We start from the raw sequence: 19640 nt of genomic DNA, 5'->3' as shown, positions 1-19640 counted from the left end.
TCATATATTATATTTGGAATTACAGGGTTATAAAGCATTTTAGTAAACCTGATCAAACATGAAGACTAAAGGTCAATTAGCAATTTTGGTGGAAGTTAGAGTAAGATACTACTTTGAAACTCAAAATTCCAATCCAGCCCCTTCCTTTAGCATTCCCCCCTGTGCCATGAAGACAGAACACTTGTGTGCCTTAGTCTCAGCCTGAGATATTCTGTTTGTGAGATACAGAGCATCTGATGTTTTTGGTACATTTTTCTGGCCACAGGCTTTATTAGAGTGTTTAGCTTTAGAGTGGGGAAAAAGTCTACTTACTGAAGAAACATGCCAGACACTCTAGAGAAGCTAGAGATCTGACTTGTGAGGCTAGTACTTCCTAAGGTAGATCACCTAAATGCTTGTGCAGGATGGGATGTTTTCTGAATTGACAGGCAACATGACTGACAGTCACCACTTGTTGGTTAATTTGTTAATTTGTTAACTTAATTGGTTAGATGATGGTGGTCCATGCCATTTGCTTTTTCTACCATTTATAAAATCCTCTGTACAAATATTTCACTTCACTAAATATTCAAGCTATTTGAATATTTGTCTTGATTTGACTAAGGGATTAAAGTGTACAGTGCTCCAGGACGATAGAAGAAGTGATAATACAGCATTCTTTTGTGTAGTGACCTGCAGGGCGGCTTTAAGTGCGTTTCTGTTGGACTCCAGCAGCACTTGGCCCACTCCATTTCTGACAGTGCGATACTGCTCACCGCAGCACAGAAATCGATCCACCTCGACAGGAATCAACCTCTTCAAACAGGAAAAACGCCGAATGTAAGGATTACAGATTAATGTGCTATTCATAATAACTGGAAAGCTCCAGATTGGACCACACTTACCTGTAGTCGCAGGAGCTCAGCGGGGAAGACCCAATCGTAGGGGGCGCTGTTCATCACGGCCTGTACACAGTCTATGCCCGCCTGCCTGTTAAGAGATCTGAGCAGGTAGACTCTATACCAGTCATTCTGAGTATACTCACAGACCGCCTTCACCTCCTCTAACAGTCTCTGCTCCCATTCAACACATTCTCCTGAGGGAACAGACAACACTATTCATACTTCAGCAATATCACAATCAACATTAGACAAAAATACTGAACCAATTCATCATATCGAAATAAGTACAAAGTCTAACTAAATGCAAAAACAAAAAGAGAAAATAATATCAGATCATAAGCTACTTTGCAGTCTATCTTAAGGTGTAAATCATTATGGCTGGCTAGACATACTTCCAAACATTATCACATCTACTACGTACATGTTAAGCAATCCGGTTCCGTGTAGTATTCTGTATACTACACTATGCATACTTTGCATAGGTTTCTGAAAATATTCTCAGCCTCACCGCTCTTATGGCTGACAGCCCTGGGCAGTATGCAAGCAGCAGTGTCCAGACACATCCTGAGACGGGCCATGGACAGAAGAAACTCGGCCGGCTGATGCTCCCTTGATGGCGTTTGCTTACGAGCCAATCGGCTGAGAAACCTAATGTCTTCCTGCTGACGTTGCTGAAGTTCTTTGGCCTCCAGAGTTTCACTCAAACGCACACAAAGCAAGGAATCCTAGACAAACCCCACACAGGAATATATTTACATACAAGCATTCAATGAAACATGAGACAAATTAGCTTACTTCAGGAGGTTAGAAATGCACAAAAAAATGTCTAAAATATAAAGAAGTTACAAATAAGATGAACTGTATTATGGTATTAGAAAACAAAGAAAATGATGCATTAAGAAATGCGGAAATAGTTTAATACATTTTATTCCTTTACAGTAATTAAAGGTGTGGTTAGTAAATCTGTACACATTTTTCTATACCTAAAACAACAATATCATTTCACAGATATATTCGAAAATAATTTTTCAAATTTTCAAATGACCCTTTTTTACTATTAGCTTTAGCTACTACAGTGACTTCAACATCTACTATTTACTTAAAAATATCTGTGGCAGTGGGGAAGTGCTCAAGCATCAGCTGCAGACAGAGAGGAGTTAAACTGACACGTAATATGTGATGATTCTCACCTGTGTTTGATCACAGCGAGTTTACTTATGCATGCTTTGTGTGTCTTTTCAGGGAGAATTCCATGAACCTGAGAGTGAGGGTTGGAGCTGACGGTGCTCGCACATAACACATGGGCACGTGCAAGGAGCATGAGCATGGAAAGTGTTGGTGAACTTGATTGAGGCGAAAGCTCTGAGATATAGAGACTGTGTTTAAGTTTTTTATTTTTTTTTTAAATTTTCAGCGAGTTGTAGAGAGAGCACTGAAAACGCCTGTTGGAAAAATAATCCGCCTTTCCAAGTCCTCCTTCCCACCCACCTTCACACACACCGGGTTCTACAATATCCCATTTTGTATGTCTTTATATTTTTTAAAGTAACATTTTAATTAATTGAATACCTTGCAACCCTCAATACACCAGCTGTTTTCCTTTTGAAACTGTATGGTCACAATAAATAGCGATTTGATTTCGTTTACCATTAATAAGAGTAATCCATAACCAGAATGTCCATAACAAGAAAAGGACTCCAGAATTAACAAACTGCTCATTTAAGATCTCATTTTGCAGTTCTGGTTCTAGTTTGGGCTTTACATATATAGTAATAGCACTGAAAAATGCATGGAAGGAATTATATACCTGGAAACAGTTGACAAAAAGTCTGTAAAGTTCCATCCTGTCCTCATCAACCAGGAGTTTGTCCTCCAGGTTTTCCAAATATGTCTGAATATGGCCCTTTACTTGCTGAAAACTGAAGAAATAATCTGTGTTTGTGCAAAGTTTGTTCAGTCATGCTGCATAATACTTATTTGAGAGAGAGTGAGAGTGAGTGTGTGTGTGTGTGTGTGTGTGTGTGTTTGATAACTGTTTGCAAAGCTATTGATACCTGTATTGCAGTAAGAGTTTAGGCAACACAGATCGTACCACAGGACTCTGGTCAACACATTCCAGGAAAGGGGTTAGCTCTCTTGTCTTATACACGTCTCCTACAAGACAAATACATGCAAACATGCACAAGCACAAATCAATATACTTAACCAAAACTTTTACAGTAAAAAATGCACCTCTTAATTAAGGCAGCTAAATTATTTGGCAACTAGCACAGATTTAGGAAATACTCAGCTGCTGTAGCTTCTCTCAGAATATCTACAGTATGAGCTGTCTAGCATTAATAAAAAGGCCCTACCCTGTGCTGAGATAAGCAGAGAGAAGAGCAGCTCCACCATGTCCTCTTTGGGGTTCTGTTCCTTGGAGAAGCAAAAACGAGAGATCACCTCCAAAAAGAAGGAATTACAGCATCTCCTTAACTCTCGATGTTGTTTTAGGGACAAACTGAAAAACACATATTTTTAAATCAGTAATAAAATACAATATGGTCACGAACCTTAGAGACACCATTATTATAAGTTTCTACCACAGTGCTGTTGCATCCTCAAATCTGACTGCTCAGAAGATGTTGATTAATGTTCTATAACAGCAGCACAACACAATGGTGCTGAATGTAAGGGAAAAAAAAGTTATATTTTAGATTGAGTTTATATTAATGCACTGTTAATGTCTATGTTCTAATATATCATAGTTTCAAAAGCAACAACCCATTCAAAGTGACTTGTATGGTGAAAGTTTGACATAGCCTAAATCTAGCTGACTTATCAAATGAGAGAGAGAGAGAGCGAGAGAGAGAGAGAGAGATGGAGAGAGAAAAAAAGTGGCTGGAGAGGGAACAACTGCTTATAGTTCCACAACATTATAAGTATGCTGTCTCATTTGCTAATATATATAGCAGTTGTTCCCTCTCCAGCCATTCTTTTTTTCTTTCCCCCTCTCTCATATCTATGTATGTATGTATGTATGTATATATATACACACACACACACTATCATTGACAAACTGTTTTGGAATATGAACACCATGTCATTTACAGCTCACCCCCAAGTGTTTTATTCCTAACATACAATATATGGCCAAATGTTTGTGGACACCTGACCATCACACCCATATGTGGATCTTCCCCAAATTGTTGGATATCTTTGTATGCTGTAGCAGTTTCCCTTCACTGGAACTAAGGGGCCCAAACTTGTTCCAGCATGACAATCCCCCTGTGCACAAAGCAAGTTCCATGAAGACATGTGCTGCATCCCAATTCACCTATTTATACTCTGCACTAAAATTGTACTCGTTTTGTGATGAAAAAGTATATATTTTTGAGTGTGTAGCAAAACAGTACAAAGTTAATGGGACATACTAACACATCATGTAATGGAAGAGAACGTTGTTGCCTAGTTACACACACTGTCACCGTAAACAAACTCTTTATTGCATTTCAGCTTCATTCATTGTTCCTTATAAAATTTACATTATATAATTTAATTTACCATTCCTTTGAATTATCTTTCCACATTTCATTTACACCTGTCTAAAAGTTGACGAAGCAAACCGTCACAAAACTCCTCCTCCCTCGCCCAAGGCAATATATACCTGAAAAAGTGTTCATGGATCCACACTTTGAAAATCTACCGGAAATAGTAGACCATCTACTGGAAATAGTAGACCGGAAATAGTAGACCATCCAGGTACCTTTGGGATATTCATTTTAACATACTAACAATAGGGACACAATAATTCTAATCTATAATTCTATACTATTTAGGACTGATAGTAGGCAAACTGGGCTGCAGCAGTGGCTTGCCAAAGTTGGATTGGAAGAACTCGAGTGGCCTGCACAGAACACTGACCACAAGATTATGGTTTGATCATAATTATATTAGCTAAAAACAGTAGTGGTTACACTTGTGCTCTTGGGAGACTCACTCTATGCTGGCTGAGACAGCTGGCTGGTAGTTAGGAGGAAGCTGTGTCCTGCATTTAGGGCATTTTTCTTCCCTTCCTTGCATACATTGCTTCATACAGGACAGGCAGAACACATGCTCACACTGTAGGACACAGGGCTCAGCCAAGTCATCCAGACACACGGGACACTTCAGGCCAAAACTAAGGTGAGAAACAGTCCAGGGGGAAAAATGGGAGGCATTAAAATTAAAACTTAGTCCTACACTTAATCAAAGCACAGAAACCATCCATAAACTTGATTAAGATTAAAACACATGTGTACTGTGGAAGGTAAGCAGTACCGTAACTCTCTGCTTATGGATTCCTCATGGTAATCGTTGAGGATACGGATGAGCTGCTGCAGACAGGCTTTGCTCTGAAGGTCAGGACGATCCTCCATCAGCTAATGCATTGGGGGGAAAAAGGTTTAGGCATTTATTTGACCAAGAAATGACATTAGCTCAGTAACAAAATGCAAACTAGCAATGAGGGATAATTTTGGTGTGTTTTCCCACTACACTGACCCGCTGTAACTGGCTGCAGTGTTTAAGTGTCAGTGCCACCAGTGTCTGATCACGTGAATTTACTTGCACCACAACTTGCTCGATAAAAGCAGCAACCACCAGCATCCCCTGCCATACAGACCTGAAAAGCACAAAAAGCTTGTCAGAGCAAGTATTACTGATTATTTGGGAGACTTACATTTTTTAAAAGTCTTTCTCTTTTACTACACAAGGCTTACTTTATAGCATCCAGATGTTTGAGGCAGACAGGACTGCAGAGGGAGCTGTAAGTGGGACTGAATGCACTCTGCAAGCAGGGCTGCAGCAATTCAACTCTGCCCAGAAAGACTAAGCCCTCAGAAACCGATTTAATGGACTGAAGCTTAGTCTCCTCCACACATATCCCAAGAGCTAGAATGTCTTCATGCTGTGACAAATGAAAATGATGTCCTGATGAGAGTTTTTTTTTTTTTTTTTACACCACTGTTAAATTAATGTACTTTTCCTTTTACTACTCATCTCTGAGAGGTAAGCAGGAGATTGAGTTGGAAGGTATCTCTGATGTTCTCACCATGTCTGGTAGGCCTTTCTGTGAGGACTGTTTCAGAATGAGAGGAGCTAACTGAGGCTGGATCTGCAGAATGTGTAAGAGTGTGTCGAGTCGTAGACTGAAGTGTCGGGCTGCTGCCATGATCCAGGCTGGAGAAAGATCAGCAGTCACACCCATGTCCTGCTGCAGAGCTGTAGCACAACTTAACACCGCTGCACGGAACACCTGCAACAAAAGCATACGCATAAATATGTAAGCACAAACACAGAAAAAAGAGTTTTGATATACAGTGGGGTCCAAAAGTCTGAGACATCAATGAAAATCTGGGATTTTTTAATATTTAAAACTGGAAACAAACAGAAAACAAGGACATTTCTAGGTCACTATTTAAATTGAAGCAAATTTCTGAAATTCCGTGAGTCTTATCTCTTCCACTGAAGCATGCGCTCAGACAAAACGCAGATGGATTTGATCCAACATCGATCATCATGCTTTCCACAAACTTGTGGAGTCTGTGTCAGCTTGAGTGCACAGTATCATTAAAGCAAAATGCGCAGACAAAACACCTGACGGAGAACCTCACTTGGTCCCTCAACACCCGTTCCATAGCCAGGAAAGCCCAGCAGAGTTTCTACTTTCTGAGAAAGCTGAAAAAAAAAAACATCTCCCACCCCTCATCCTCACCACATTCTACAGAGGAACCATTGAGAGCATCCTCAGCTGCATCACTGCCTGGTTCGGAAATTGCACCGTATCGGATCGCAAGACCCTGCAGTGGATCTCTTCCCTCCATCATAGACATTTACACCACACGCTTCATCTGCAAAGCCACCAGCATTGTGGATGATCCCACACACCCATCACACAAACTCTTCACCCTCCTGCAGTCTGGAAAAAGGTACCAAAGTGTTTGGGCCCTCACGGCAAGACTGTGTAAAAGTTTCTTCCCCCAAGCCATCAGACTCCTCAATACTCAGAGAGTGGACTGACACACACACTCTGAACTGAACAGTGCCCCACTCCCCTTGCAATATTTGCACATTTCTGTATCAACTCTATCGCATTTTTGCTGTTACTATATTTATAAAAATAGCGTATTTAATTTCTTGTCACTATTATAATTTTTACCTGGCTGCTACCTCAATAACTGCTATGTCCACATATTGTATAAGCTAATCTGATGAATACTATGAAACAGGATGTTATGTTTATATTCACAGCATTTTTTTTATTTTATTGTTATTCTTTGGCATCTATCTTTTTGCACTACTGGTTATATCAGACACTTCCACACTAGAACTGTGTACTGGCACTTACTGTGCCTATTGTCCTGTTTTAGTAGTTACTATACTGTCTTGTGTCATTTGCACATGTTTGCACATGCACTTTATGTCAAAATGTGTAGGTCTTATTTAGTTCTGTGTCGTCTCATGTAGTTAGTGTGATGTTTTATGTAGCACCATGGTCCTGGAGGAACGTTGATTTATTTCACTGTGTACTGTATTAGCTGTATATAGGTGAAATGACAATAAAGCCACATGACTTGACTTGACTTGAAAGCAGAAAGATTCTACTTTTCACTCAAGTTAATGCCTATAATATCATGAAACCTTAGGGTTAAATTGAAAAAGAAGCATTTTCAATAGTGGTCTCAGACCCCACTGTATGTTTGACTGCTTAATTACTATCACAGGACAGAGAGCTATGACTTGGTGTCTCACCTTCGCTTCTTCTTCACTCTTGATTTTGAAGGAGAGTATTACAAAATCAGTGAGATATCTCTGGCCCAGTTCTATGCGCTCTGTCTCTGAAAGTTTTTCCATGTAGCCACCCAACCGACTGCCAGTCACTGCACTTACAAACTGCTGGATTCTCTTGTGGCTGCTCTGTTCAATACCTGAGAGAAAAAATAGCAAAGCAACATTTTAGTGAAGTATTATCCTGATACCCATTGTTTTGATACTCAGCTGTCATTTATAGCCATTTACAGCAACATTTGGAAGATGCCCTTATCCCAGCAGAAGTGCTATGTAGTCTCCATCATAAATCCATCACAAATATCCTCATGCTAGTACAAATATGGTCTAAGAATAGTATCAAACTAAAATCATGTTAGAGATGTGTTAGTACAATGAGTTCATACTGCAACAAAAACGGTACAAGTCAAGTTTTTATTGCTCATTTAAAAGCTTGGTGAAGATTTAGGTCTTCGGTACTTGTTTCAAGACATCCAGTGACTCTTGATGTAGGTCTTTCTTCTATCTTGAGGGATAGTGGGTCGAGTCAAGCCCTGCTAGAGGCTTGAAGGAAACATAGTCCAGAGCCAGGTTTGAGAAATGCCTTCAAGAAGGTGGGGACTGATCCATTTTAACTTTGTATGCAAGCACCAGTGTTTTAAATCTTATCTTAAAGCTCCAGGAAACCAGTGAAGAGAATATAGCAATAGAATGATGTAGGAGAAACAAGTCTGCATTCTGGATGCTGCTTCTAACTGGCCTTCATTAAACTGAATTGCTATTAAAATGGCCATTGAAAATTCTGAGCTAAAAGTGCACCATTATTCATGACTACTATATTATAGTTATTACTTTCCCTCTGTGTAAAAAAAAACCAAACTATCCTGTAGATCAATGCTTAAATAGTGTTGTAAATCTCTTTGTTTTCTCACCCTGCACAAACTGAGACTCCTCCCACAGGCTATGACAGTACAGTCTGATGAGCCAACTAAAAGGTGCAGTGCAGGGGAACGCCTCTCCACTCACCACCAGATTGCACTGCACATCAATCTCTTGTTCTGAGGAACTAAAAGAATGAAAACAATAAGCATTTAGTTTCCATTGTAAAATGGAATGGACCAGTCTAAAAAACTAGATCACAATGATCACAATTTTATTCAAACTTGTACCTTGAGTTCTGTGGCACTGGCAGGTCTAAAATCTGCCCATCATCAAAGATGTCCAGCCAGAACTGGACAAGCCCTTCATTGAGCCCTGCACCGTACACCAAGTCCAGGTTAGAGTCTCTGTCCAACACTTCTAATATCCGGGCCAGAATTGGGGTCAGAACTCCCTGTAGACATCGCCACAGAGTGTGCCTGTGTATCCAAATTATAAGGAGACAGAAAATGTTATGTAAGTAAAACCATTGAGCTTATGTGCTGTTGATAGAGAATAGAGGCGTATTAGTTAGTTGAGAGTGAGTTGATATTCAAGTCGACATTCAAGTCTCTAATAAGTCACTAACAAGTTTAAGTCAAGTCTCGACTCACAGACAAGTCCAACACTCAAGTACATCAGTGATTGACATTTTCTACTGTCACTGAGGACTAATTAAGTCAAATGATCAAACGTTTAAGCCAAGACTTGATTCCACTACACTACCTGAGAGTGCCACCTTCTTGCAAGGCCTCCCGCTTCATTATTTCTCTGTTCACCCAGTCTCCAGAATCAAGTATATCCTCCTCTCTCTGTGTCAGGGCCACCACCAATCGTCTAAGCAATATTTCCTGGTAACGTGCTAATGCACAAAATGATATTAAATGATAGATTTTTTTTATGACGTACTTCTCAGTATTTCAGGTAATAAATAAGCAGGTTGTGCCAATGAATCAACTGACCTCCATTATGCCCCACGTCCTTTTCCAGAAGGCCAAGAAGAGTGTGCATGCGCACCATACTCCTAGAAGCTTTAATAACAGAGTCTCTAAGTAGTGAAACAGCTTTCTGAGTGCATGACCTCACCAAAGACAAACTGTGCAGGTATGCAGATTCATCCTGTTGACCAAATATAAGGGTTTTTATTATACATCTCGTGATGCACTTGGACACATTATCAATGATGTAACCAGGGGTCATTGGTGTTTCTAGACCAAATATACTGTAATTATTAGAAAAATGTTTTTTGAACATTTTGTACTGTTTAGAATAAACGTACCCCTTGGCTTTTGACTGTGACATCTTCTTGATCTTCTACTTCCATGGCAACTACAAATGCAAAATATGGTAGCAGGCATATTTATGATGTGATTTTCAATCCAAATAAAAAGGGTGATATAATCCAGGCTATTCATCTTTAATATTTTAACTAAAATGAAAACTGCATATATATATATATATATATATATATATATATATATATATATATATATATATATATATATATATATATATATATATATATATAACTTATACTTGTTGTGTAATATAACTTATACCAAGTTGTAACGGCTTGGAGAGTAGCTTGCTTATTGGTGTTCCACAAAAAACAGAGAGATCCAAGCTCATGTCATTGGTGTCTCTAAGGTCATCAATATGTGTCGAAAGCCATGCACCTATTATAGAAAAGAAAATTAAGCAAATCCTGGAAACATGGTATAACTGCTCTTACATGAGAATGTAGTTTCACTCACCTCCCTGGAATCCAATATACTTATTGCCACTTGCAATCCTTGAGAGTTTTGTGATAAACACAATATAGCAGTTGTGATCTTCTGACTGAAAAGCAAGAAGTTCATTCAAGCAGCAGTACCTGAAAACACATTAATAGGTTTTAGTCCTAAGATTCTGTATAACAAACATGCGAGTACCTGTCATAATATAACACTGTTCTTTATAAAAGTAAAAAGCTAAACATATTACTGAAAATGAAATTACATACCTCCATCATTTACTAACAAAAGAAAAAGTAAAGCAAAGGGCAAAAGGTATAAAACACTCACATTGCCGAAGCAGTGAGTTCATTTTTGCAGAGTGATTCATCCATATCCATCTGAACCAACAAGATGTTCAGAGACAGGTGTGCTGTCTTCAGGAAGCCTCTGAAAAAGACAAAATTGAGACAAATATATGATTTATATTAATGTAAAAACAGAATTTGCAGTGTATGGTCTGAAATTCTACACAAAACTAAAAAGAATCTTCACAGATCTTTGTCTGTGACAGCACAATCAGGAACAATCAGTATAATCTTGGCTTAAGGCTTACAAGACGATACATATAAATGTGATATGGGTGTAATGTAGAATTCATGTAGTTTGGCAATAGATTATTATGTTCCGTACCGAATTTTGCTACAGAAAGAAGCCTCTGTGTCAAACTGGTGCAGAGAGAGCAAAAGGAGCCCCTCCATGGACAGACCCAAACCCTGGGCCAGATTTCGTAGATCGGCTTTAGTTAGCAGACTAGAGAAGGTGGTTACCTAGCACAAAAAGCAACATTTAAATGTAATTAAATCCCACTCCATTTATTACACAATGATCTGATACACAATGTTACAGTTACCCATATACAGTTATACAGATACCAATTCCAATTTTCTTCGCATGACCAAAAACATTCCTTACCTCTATGAATCTCTTATTTTCCTTGTCAGTCTTCTTCAAATGACTGTCCATAAATCCTCTGAGGGAATGGTGGTCTTGCTGATGAAAATACAGCCTCTGAAGTCTTTCTACTTCATGGTTTCCCAGCCCTGAGTTCTTCAGCCTCAACACAGAATCTGGTGTGGCACAGTTCAACAAGAAGTATTTGGCACATTCATAGACCTCTTCCTCCTCATCTTTGGATTCCTTTAACCTTACTTCCTCAAGGTCATCTGGATTTATATCCATTTCCACAGACTTGGGAATTTCCCCATGGGCATCTTGTTCACCTTCAGCTTCAATACCATCCTCACTGTCATCTACATTCATCAAGGCAAGTCCCTCATTGTTTTCATTTTGGAGAGCCTTTCCTGTGTCACTGTCTGACGAAGAACTGTCCTTGTCATCATTGGGTGTAGTGTGATGAGACTTAACTCCTTCTTCTTGATCATAGACCTGGTCCTTATTTTCGTTTATGTCATCCTCTGTGGACATAGACATATTGCTAAAGTCTGTGGACACTGATATACTGTTGTGCCTTTTGCTGGGCATGTCAGTGTCAACTTGACCATCTCCCACTTTCTGATGATCCTGTTTTCCTCTTCTTTCTAATGCCTGCAGGAGAGCACTGGCACATGCATCTCCATGAAAACCAACAAAGGCATCGGATGAACCAAAATCAGATGCAGATGTCCCAGAGTACTGGGAAAAATCGTTCACCCAGTTCTTGAGTTTATCCAGAACTCTGTGCTGCCATGGTGTCAAATCTGTACTCCTGTCTACTCTATGCTTCTCCAGCCTGTTTTTCAGTGGAACAGGAAACTTTTCATAGACCTTTTCCTGGTCCTCTATCACAACCAGTCTGAAATCTTTGTGAACTCGACACTTTACTCTGTGCGACCCTAATCCCAGGTCGACATACTGCTGCCCACTAAAATACACATAGTACTGGTTCAATGCATCATACAGACTCTCATATAGATTAAGCAGATTCAAGAGGATGACAGTCCGGCCAGTTTCCATGCATGTCTTCACTCGACTCACATTGCGGCAGATTTGAGAATACTCCTGATCTTTGGGAAATCCTGAACCAAACACAATTTCAGGGCAGGTGTATTCATCCTTGGAAAAAATATACTGCTGAATGATGTATAAGGCAGCATTGTTTGTTGTGAGCAGAAGAAGATAGCGACATTCTTCGTCGTTGCTGTGACCAAGGTTTTGTTTAATCATTTCCAGTGTGCTTATCATAGGGACTTCATGACTGTTTGAGAAGAGATCTTGGAAGTGACAGAGAGGATCAAAGTTGTCTTTTTGTCCACTGAAATTTCGCAATATAGCCTTTGCTAAGTCACTGTCACTGGGCTCACAGTCTGTGTTTTTGACTACAGCAAAAATCATTTTCACCAAACTATAATAATCCCTGAGTCCAAAAAATTGATCGTTGTCACTTTCACAAATGTTTAAAAAGCCTTTTGCCAATTTAGGCAGGAGATGACTGATTTTGTGACTAACTGACTCGGATGATGAGCAGATACCTTTGGCTGTCTCCACTAACTCGTTTTCACTTGGAGCCCAACGAGAAACAAAAATACCTCTGTTCATCTTAGCAGGATCAAGAGCCCAGTTTGAGATTCCAACAAAGCCCACTTTCATGTGTGGCTCTGGCCTGTCATTGTCAATGCAGCCATCTTCCAAAAGAGGGTGCAGGGTTTTCAGTGGCATCTGCGGAGAATCTTCTGCCAATCCTATCTCATCCAGCACTACCACTGATACATACTCATCTAAGTTCTTGTCTTTTTGAAACCAAGCACAATTCCTGAAAGTTCCAGTGATCCCTTCTGGACTTGAGTGAGGACTACACTGAAAAGACACCATGTGCACCTCTTTTAGCTTCTGGAACAATTCACTGTGAGAGGCTTGCCTTTGCATGGCATAAGCTACAACAGTTTTAGCAAGAGATTTAGAGCTCCCTGGCTTGCCTACGAGGAAGAGTGGGATCTTCAGCTCAATGCAGACCACCATGAGAAAGACATTTTCTTTCAATGCTAAATTTTTAGCAATCGTCTCTGGTGTTTGAATGTTCTGGAGGAAGAAGTCTTGGCAAGAAGAAATCTCATGCTCCAGTGCCTGTTTGGAGTTGAGTGGTTGTGGAAAGAAACGACTAATATTCTGTAGATAGTTGTCTCTGAACTCAAGTGATGGATAATAGCAAATACCCAAAGCAAGAGCCAAGCATTTAAATGTCACTTGTACGATGTCAGTCTCTTGACATTTTGGAAACAGGTGCTTACTGTGTTTGTAGAACCACACTAGCACCCTCATTGATCTCTCTACATCCCTAAGACTTACAAAACTGCACTCATCCACTTGATGACGCATATGTCTTTGAGAGGCTACCAGAGCTTTGGTGATAACGCTCTGGCATTGAAATGGCAAGCAGTGTTCTACAATTTGTTTCTGTACAATTTGTTGGATATAAGAACATTCTGCTGAATCACTCAACTGCCCAAAGTCCCAAACAAGAGGGATCATACTTGGGGGCAAAGGATGAACTCGGTATACAAGCTGGCGCATGGGAACTTGACCAAGGCGATCCTCTGTTTCCCCAGCCTTTACTCTGTACCCCAATCCAGCTCTCTCTAGGCGTTCAATCATTTTTGGAGTGTGCTTCCTGTAGGGATTGCATGCAGCAATTATTTTCAGACCGGAATTTTCTTCCAAAGGAACTCCCTGCACAGTCTTGTCACATAGTACCTCTTTGATAGCAAAAATAGCCTCTGTGGTGTTTGCCTCATCGAAAAACAAAATGGTGTCCAGTTCATATCGTTGACTGTTTCTCTGTGCAAGTTTTTCAGCCTCCCTAACCTTTTTGTATATAGTGTCAGCAGTAGTTCCTCCATGAACTTTAACCAGTTTCATGTTTTCAACATCTCTACCTTCCCTTTGAAGATCACAAAGAAACTTCACTAGTCTGGTCTTCCCACAACCAGTTTCCCCCATTATGATCACTGGAATTTCACACCTGAATCTCATATGGATGGCCAGCATCTTCATTACATTGTCAGAAGTGAGCTCGTATGTGGGATCAGGGTCAAAATGTTTCCTTATCTTAGCACCAACAACAAAGGAAATCTTTTGTATCTTGGTCTCTCTTGGCAGCTGGTCAAAGTCTTCAGAAAATGAAATTCTTTGATTCTGAAGTCCTGTGAACAGGTCAAGTGACATTACATTTCCCATCAAAACTTTTTTAGTTTGTGGGTCAACAACATTAAGAGTATTTCGGGTAGAACTTTGCTCCACATGAAAACCAAGGAAGGTCATGGTCAAGTGATCTGCATTAAAGAAGATATATGGATGAGATTCATTCTCCCATCGCTTCCGAATGGTTAACCTGGCTAAAAAATCATCTTCAGAGTCACTGTCTCTGAGAAGTGAAGGGCTTTGGTCAGAGATGTTCAGGGAAGGAGATGCAAAGTCCCTAGCCATGTGTATCATGAATTTGACTATGAAGCTCTTGAAGCCACTCAAAATGTTTCCAAAAAAGTTTGGATCACAGAATCCTGAATTCTCACAATCTTTGAGCTGCAGGTTGAGAAACCAAGTAAAGTGCTTCAGTTCAGCCCATGAAGGGTCCTCCAGTCCACAGTTTGTCAAAAGATGATGAAGACAGTCCACTTTGTTGCCCTGTACAGATCCAGCTTTATATTTGAAAAGGTCCAAATTCTCATTTCTGTTGAATCTCTTTAAATATTGGTAAGGTCTCTGAACACCTTCACTCTTAAACTCTTGTATGTCCATCAGTGGGTCTAAGGATGTGTATTTCACCTGAGGATTTTGGTTTTCAATCTCCAGTACTCTAACTTCCTTTGGTGGTTTACAGTGAATGGTTGGCAGTAAGCTGAGAAGACCTTGGTTTGACTAAAAAGAAACCAAAGAGTTATATGAATAATTTATTTAAAGAATGCTCCAAGTAAAACTTTTTATCATTTTATTAACTATTACAATAGTTTTACACACAGAATAAATGCCCAAATATTTCATAAGAACTCAATACTGAATTACATAACAGAATGACTTGGGTAATAAGGGGAAAAGTAGAGAAATCAAAGTAAGCTGTAAGAAGTAAGACAAAGTATGTTCACAAAGATCTCTGCCTGGATGTGATAGATGGCAGGGAAAGACATACCTTTTGATGCAGTTGTCTATGATCAGCAGAATCTGGAAGAAGTGCTTCAACTGCAATAAAGTGGGCTGTGTTTCTCCTCCATAGTTTCCCTTCACTGTCACTCAGACATCCTAGAATTAGTAATCTGAACAGGAACTCCTCTAAACCACAACAAACCTGTTAAGCCAAATTTCTGTTATTAGCATGAAACAAAAAGTAAACTTTACAAAAAGTAAAATTACACCAATGATAAATGAGTAAACTTTGCAAAATAATAAAATATAGTGTAGTAATACATACAGCTGCAGTGTCAATGTGCAGGAGAACAGGATCTTGTTCTTTCAGTGGTGACTGCTTCTCACAAAGTGTTCGAACTAAGCAATCTGTATCAACACTGGGTTCTATCAGTCTAACTGGCAGATAAGTGGCATTTGGAAAAGTTGTCTTGAAATTCTGGAACATCCTTTTAACATAGAGTGACTTTCCTGCAAGGAGACAAAAGTGGCAAATATTTACCAGTTTATATTAACATTTTGATCATTTTATTGCACTAATTTATGTCAAATGTATTTTTATATACTCAAATACACACCAACAGCTGCACGTTTAGATGTAATCAACCAGGAAGAAATACCATCTGGAAAGACCTGACGTTGACGGCCTTGAACACAGGGAGGAGAGAAGTGATGCCGAAGGTATTTCTTGCCACTTTCTAAGGAAACAGTCAATCCTGCTTGCACCTTGTAGTTGCTAAAGAATGATGGGATATATCTGTCTTGGTTCACAGGACAAACTATAACCATGCGAAAATTAGATCTAGCACTCCTCTCCATTTTCTCAAAACGCTCTGCCAGAGCCACGCTTACATTATAGGTCAGTAAACCTGGATTAACCAATGTATAGATTTTCTGATGGTGGCTTGGAGCATCTTGACCTAGGCATCGCCGAAGAAAGATTTCAACCTCTTCTTCACTTGTGTCCTCTTGGCACATTAGCACCTCGTCAACTGAGGGAAAAGCCTGTTCTGGGCTGTTCATGTACAACGCAAGTGTGCTGGTTATTAATTCTGTAGCAGGGCACAGAATGAGATTGGGCTTTCCATCGTGAAGAATTGATGGCAACTTGCGCATGATGTTTAGTTTGTTCATAGCAGAGAAACAGGTAAGAAACTGAGCAAGGGTCTTAACGTCCATGTATTGTGTAAGGTATTTGGGCATGTTATTCCTGAAGTCCTGCCACAAATTCTCCAGAGTTTCCATAACTGTGTTTGTAATTTTGCATTCATGGGCCTGTGTGGAGGAGACAGAACAAGTTTCCATCATATCTTCTTCTGACCCAATTTCATTGCTACTGTCCTCCACCTCATCCTGATCGCCTTCTGCCAAACTTTCTTCTGATCCAACATCCTCCTGAAGACTTTCACAATCTTCTTCAGAATATGCTTCAGAGCTAGATGAAAGTTCTTCTAGAATACCCTCAGTGAAAATGTCAACTCTCTCTTCTTCTGTGTCTTCGTCAATATTAGTGTTTTCTTCTTGCTGTCTGGGTCTGCTAATATCCATAGACTGTTCAGACTCTGATTTAGCACTGGAGTGGCTTTGAAGTTCAGGCTGACGACTCTCTTTTGCCTTTACAAAGGCAAGTCTGATATCACTCAGTGTACTATCTGGCTTAAGCGGAGTGAGCAAGTGCCATATTTGTTGTGGCACAGGCATTCCTTTTTCACAGATTTTGTAGATCCAGTGGCAAAGGTAGACCACTTGTTCTGAGGTATAATAATTGAGCACATAGAATTGAGAGCGCAACTCAGACATAAAGCTACGCCAATCTTCATGGCAGGCTTCCATAGAGCGGCATACTTTTTGAAGCTCCTCTGCAACATGCCCATGATACACAATATGTCTCTCAAGCAAAGGAAATTTTATGTTAATGCATGGGTCCTTTTCATGGTTGCATATTACAAGTGCAATCAAGTCCCGGAACAATAAGTTGCCAGATGAACATAGCTGCATGAGGATGCGCCCCATTCTCTGTACTCCCTCAAATATCTAGAATAAAGAGACATAATTTTAACATCATCTCATAATTATAATTATAATATCTTCCATTCATAAACTAATCACCAATCTTATCTATCCACCAAAATATAATTCAGAATATGTGTTCTGGTAAACTGACCTCCATGAATTTGTTTACTTGCTCCTTGTCATGCGCTCCCTTGGATGACATTAGCATCAGTTTGTTCTGCAACTCTAGTAATTCATCGAGACTGCATGTCTTATCAATTTCGCTGTTTTTTACCTTCATACATAAAACATTGCCCAGGGATTTCTATAAAATAGCAACAAAAAGAAATTCCAACAGTCTTGAACAGTCAAAAATAAACATCCCTATATTTAAACACATTTATATTTATAAAGGCTTATTCCAACAGATATCAGTTGTCATAAAAGCTGCTTTAATTCATTTGGATTTGAAGTTGTCATATAAACCTGCATGTGTCTTTTTTGAGTTCAATGCCACACTGTAAATTCAACTATGTACTTACTTTTCCAGAAAAATGATCTGGCCAGCCAATATGGTACACACCACAGGTATTGATTGCTGAGGCCAAATAAAGAGAGGACTTTTCCACAGAGCCATAAGTCTCACTCAGTCCTTTCAGCCAGTCTAACCAACAAGCGGAGTCATTCTACAGACAGATGCACACCCTGTTAACAACTGACATATGACTAAATCTGCTTAAAAACTCTGATATACTATTGACTATCCTTATAAACAGTACACATTTCAATAGAGTCCAAATATTCAGAGCCAATGGTCTCAGTGTCTTACATAAAGTATGAGGGCTGAAAGAGGTCTATACTGTATACTACATATTTCTGCATAAAAGCTTACTAGTTTTTCTGGAAGTTTTTCATCTTTTTTGAGATTAGCCCAGACTTCCTGAGCACGGGCAATGAACTCTTCAAAACCTGCTTTCTCATCTAAGGAGTATAACAACGGACTGTAACCCGAGACAGCATCTTGAAAACTGGTCAATCTGTCAATCTCAATGTCATTCTCTCCAGCCGAAATGGAAGCTAAATCCGTGAACACCTTCAGCTCACTTCGGTCTGTTCAAAAGCACAAATGATTAGTTATTGTAAGGAACAAACACTTAAGTAGAAATCTGGGTAACACTTTACAATACGGCTCAATAACTCATAGGTAACTATGCAGGGATTAAGCAGGAACTAATGAGAAGTACTATATTAACACCTAAGTCACTACTATTAACTACTTAGGATTACTGGGTAATTACTCACTAAGTAAAAAATAAATAAATAAATAAATAATTGTAATTAATTAGTAACTAAGCAAAGGTTACACAGCCTTATATGTCCCCTGGAGCTCTACTAGCTTACCAATTAATACTAATCACGTCAGAACTTCAAATACTGCCTGACCAACCTATTGAAGAACTACTAGCTGATGCAAAGTAGAATATTTGTAGTAGAATATTCTTAAGTAACTTCAATATAAGCTTTATTATTATAAGCATAAAAATACATGCTCAGAAAAGGCAGTTTACACTAATGTGAAAGATTACCAAAAAGCACAACCAAGTATGAATCTGTTTATCAGCTCTGAATATATTTGAGACATTTAACGAAAACTTACTCTCAATCGTGCTTTTAACCCAGTTGACTAGTTTTTCGCTGTTCAGGAACGCCTCGAGACAAGCTGTGTGCTGATGGTTGACGTGAGAAAGCTTTTGCTTGGCACTAATAAGGTCCTTGCTCAATGAAACTAGGGGCTTCTTTTTGAATGAATCTTCTCTCTGCACAACACAACACAATGTTTTCACTTACACTGTAAAAACTATTACTGTAAAATGTATACAAATTTACAATTTTAGGATGAAACAAATGGTTATAAAAACATATTTACAGTAAAGACCTGAACATATATTTAGGTAATTGCTGTACTTTTTTTACAGTACATCATTGTTACCAGTTAAAATAAAATATAATGGTCATTTGTCTGACCGGTACACTGCTCTAACGGCCCAATCTTTTACAGTACAATCCTGCAAAGTAACAAAACAATATTTTGCTGTAAAATAAATACTGTACATTTACAGCACTTCTTTTCAGTGTATCTAAACACACACTTAAGCAAATGTGAAAAAGTTTGTGA

At 39.2% G+C, this 19640-nt stretch overlaps 1 protein-coding gene across 1 annotated transcript in view; it reads right to left on the bottom strand.

The window, feature by feature from the left end:
- rnf213b (ring finger protein 213b) overlaps positions 1-19640 on the bottom strand; it is a 43273-nt gene that overhangs the window by 12759 nt on the left and 10874 nt on the right. The window contains exons 18-46 of the mRNA XM_017483131.3: positions 19122-19281; positions 18357-18574; positions 18007-18150; positions 17637-17789; positions 16051-17506; positions 15759-15943; positions 15480-15635; positions 11273-15211; positions 10991-11127; positions 10649-10747; positions 10340-10458; positions 10145-10261; positions 9865-9914; positions 9548-9704; positions 9312-9447; positions 8837-9025; positions 8600-8733; positions 7653-7828; positions 5953-6156; positions 5621-5808; positions 5403-5523; positions 5181-5281; positions 4861-5040; positions 3236-3381; positions 2936-3035; positions 2689-2800; positions 1390-1606; positions 885-1075; positions 673-795 (exon numbers count right to left, since the gene is read on the bottom strand). Of these exons, the coding sequence (XP_017338620.1) occupies positions 673-795; positions 885-1075; positions 1390-1606; positions 2689-2800; positions 2936-3035; positions 3236-3381; positions 4861-5040; positions 5181-5281; positions 5403-5523; positions 5621-5808; positions 5953-6156; positions 7653-7828; positions 8600-8733; positions 8837-9025; positions 9312-9447; positions 9548-9704; positions 9865-9914; positions 10145-10261; positions 10340-10458; positions 10649-10747; positions 10991-11127; positions 11273-15211; positions 15480-15635; positions 15759-15943; positions 16051-17506; positions 17637-17789; positions 18007-18150; positions 18357-18574; positions 19122-19281 (9408 nt within the window). The remainder of the gene's footprint in view (positions 1-672; positions 796-884; positions 1076-1389; positions 1607-2688; positions 2801-2935; positions 3036-3235; positions 3382-4860; positions 5041-5180; positions 5282-5402; positions 5524-5620; positions 5809-5952; positions 6157-7652; positions 7829-8599; positions 8734-8836; positions 9026-9311; positions 9448-9547; positions 9705-9864; positions 9915-10144; positions 10262-10339; positions 10459-10648; positions 10748-10990; positions 11128-11272; positions 15212-15479; positions 15636-15758; positions 15944-16050; positions 17507-17636; positions 17790-18006; positions 18151-18356; positions 18575-19121; positions 19282-19640) is intronic.

The sequence above is a fragment of the Ictalurus punctatus genome, chromosome 13 (genome assembly GCF_001660625.3).
Source record: "Ictalurus punctatus breed USDA103 chromosome 13, Coco_2.0, whole genome shotgun sequence".
Classification (NCBI taxonomy): domain Eukaryota; kingdom Metazoa; phylum Chordata; class Actinopteri; order Siluriformes; family Ictaluridae; genus Ictalurus; species Ictalurus punctatus.
The sequence above is the reverse complement of the archived record's forward strand: the minus strand, read 5'-3'. Positions and strand labels throughout refer to the sequence as shown.